The sequence below is a fragment of the Sphaeroforma arctica genome (genome assembly GCF_001186125.1).
Source record: "Sphaeroforma arctica JP610 unplaced genomic scaffold supercont1.76, whole genome shotgun sequence".
NCBI classification, from domain to species: Eukaryota; class Ichthyosporea; order Ichthyophonida; genus Sphaeroforma; species Sphaeroforma arctica.
The window spans coordinates 86,755-88,579 of NW_014040482.1; the positions used below are offsets into that span (position 1 = coordinate 86,755).

Below are 1,825 nucleotides of genomic sequence, written 5' to 3' on the forward strand. Positions count from 1 at the left end.
TATATATATATATAGTCATACGTAATCAAGGGCATTCAAGCACAAAATATTTCGCGTGTTTATATCCTTATACGAAGCCTTCTATACATATTGTATGATATAGTTTCCCGTAGATATTATCTATACAGCCTAGTATATAAACACAGGTTCCTTTTCTATTTTCATTGGTCTTTATTGTAGTACATGGGGGGACATTTCGTAGCTATCAGTTCGCTTTGCTGTACATAAACACACCTGTTCTGGGACTTGTAGAATCGCACAGAGTATTACGCCTACGTACAGTATAAGGGAAAATCGCGTCGCATTTGAGACCCATCTCTCGGTGAATAATTTATCATACCACATGATGTTTGATGTTAAAAGTGTTTGGTGGATTCCTGTCCGACTATGGCTGGATGATAAATGGTGACTGCTGCGAAGTTTTACGCATCAGTGTATTTTGCCGGAACGAAAGTATCAACACTTTAACACATGGCTACAGACACACTATTCCAGGTTTAACTGGCTATAAACCAGACCTCGATGCAGTGGTTGCATTCGAATATATATCCTACATACATATAGTCATGGACTCATGGTGGAATCTGCCTAGACTTTATATTGAAAAATGAATCGTGAACACTTATATGATTACTGATACTCCGTAGTTTAGTTGTCCTATATACCCTAGCAACGAGATGTGGTGAGCAATGCAAACCAAGTTTTAGTAATTTTTCTGCGGTTTATGACAATAGTGGAAAAGTTGCGCGTGGAAAACCGTCGAGTGAATATCTTTCGTGTATGTATTATGACTATTATCACAGAAACACAAAACTGCTGTTAAAAATATAGCGAGCTCTATCCAATATGTATTGGGCTGTCTACTACGCTTTAGTTGCTTAGATGCCATCAAAGGGAACCATATCCCTTGCGTAATCGAACAGTGCAGCTAAACATGACGAGTGTGACTAAGCGAAAGCTGGACGACGTCGTCCAAGCGGTGGTAGTATCGCAACCCAAAAAGATGAAAGATGCTGCAAATAGTTCCGGTTCCGGGGCTCAGCAATTAGTCCCCTCGAAAGCTAACAAAAATGCAGTAGTTCCAGCTAATCTCAAACGCACCTCTAATCTTTTAGCACCCACAATGCTTCTCACTGGGCACGATGGGGTGGTGAATTGTGGAGCGTTCAGCCCGGATGGTAGTATAATCGCTACCGGCTCACAGGACAAACAAGTGTTTCTATGGCAATCGACAGGAGAGTGTGAGAATTACATGGTTCTTTCAGGACACACAAACGCTGTGATGCAGGTGGATTTTGCATCCGGCGGCGGAGAGCTATTGTCGTGCTCGGCCGATAAGTTTTTAGCGCTATGGAATGTGTCTACGGGTGAACGCATTAAAAAGATTAGAGGCCATACGGCGGTGGTGAATAGTTGCTGCCCATCGAGGGTAGGCACTCTGGCGTGTTCAGGGAGTGACGATGGAACTGTTAAGTTATGGGACTTCCGTGAGAAGAAGGCTGTGGCGACGTTGAGTAATAGGTATCAGGTGACCGGTGTGTGTTTCAGTGCGGATGCACAGAGGATATACTCGGGTAGTATAGAGAACACCATTAAGTGCTGGGACTTACGGAAGAATGAGGTGGAATATCACATGAACGGGCATACAGACACGGTCACAGGAGTGGAACTAAGTCCTGATGGAAATCATCTGCTCAGCAATGCTATGGATAACTCAGGTGTGTGGCTTTTTATAGCAAACTCCCATTTGCTTATTGTAGCTTATCCGATGCAACGGCGGTGCAATTATATATATACATATACATACATACTTACATACATACAA

General features: G+C 42.7%; 2 protein-coding genes across 2 annotated transcripts in view; one reads left to right on the forward strand and one right to left on the reverse strand.

Annotated features, from left to right (window-relative positions):
* Window positions 1–373, reverse strand: part of SARC_01819 (hypothetical protein) — a 4,208-nt gene extending 3,835 nt beyond the window's left edge. The window contains exon 1 of the mRNA XM_014304445.1: window positions 235–373. Within this exon, the coding sequence (XP_014159920.1) occupies window positions 235–345 (111 nt within the window). The 5' untranslated portion in view covers window positions 346–373. The remainder of the gene's footprint in view (window positions 1–234) is intronic.
* Window positions 374–830: 457 nt separating this feature from the next.
* The window catches only part of SARC_01820 (U5 small nuclear ribonucleoprotein), a 2,739-nt gene continuing 1,744 nt past the window's right edge, over window positions 831–1,825 (forward strand). Inside the window, exon 1 of the mRNA XM_014304446.1 lies at window positions 831–1,718. Coding sequence (XP_014159921.1) covers window positions 935–1,718 — 784 coding nt within the window. The 5' untranslated portion in view covers window positions 831–934. The remainder of the gene's footprint in view (window positions 1,719–1,825) is intronic.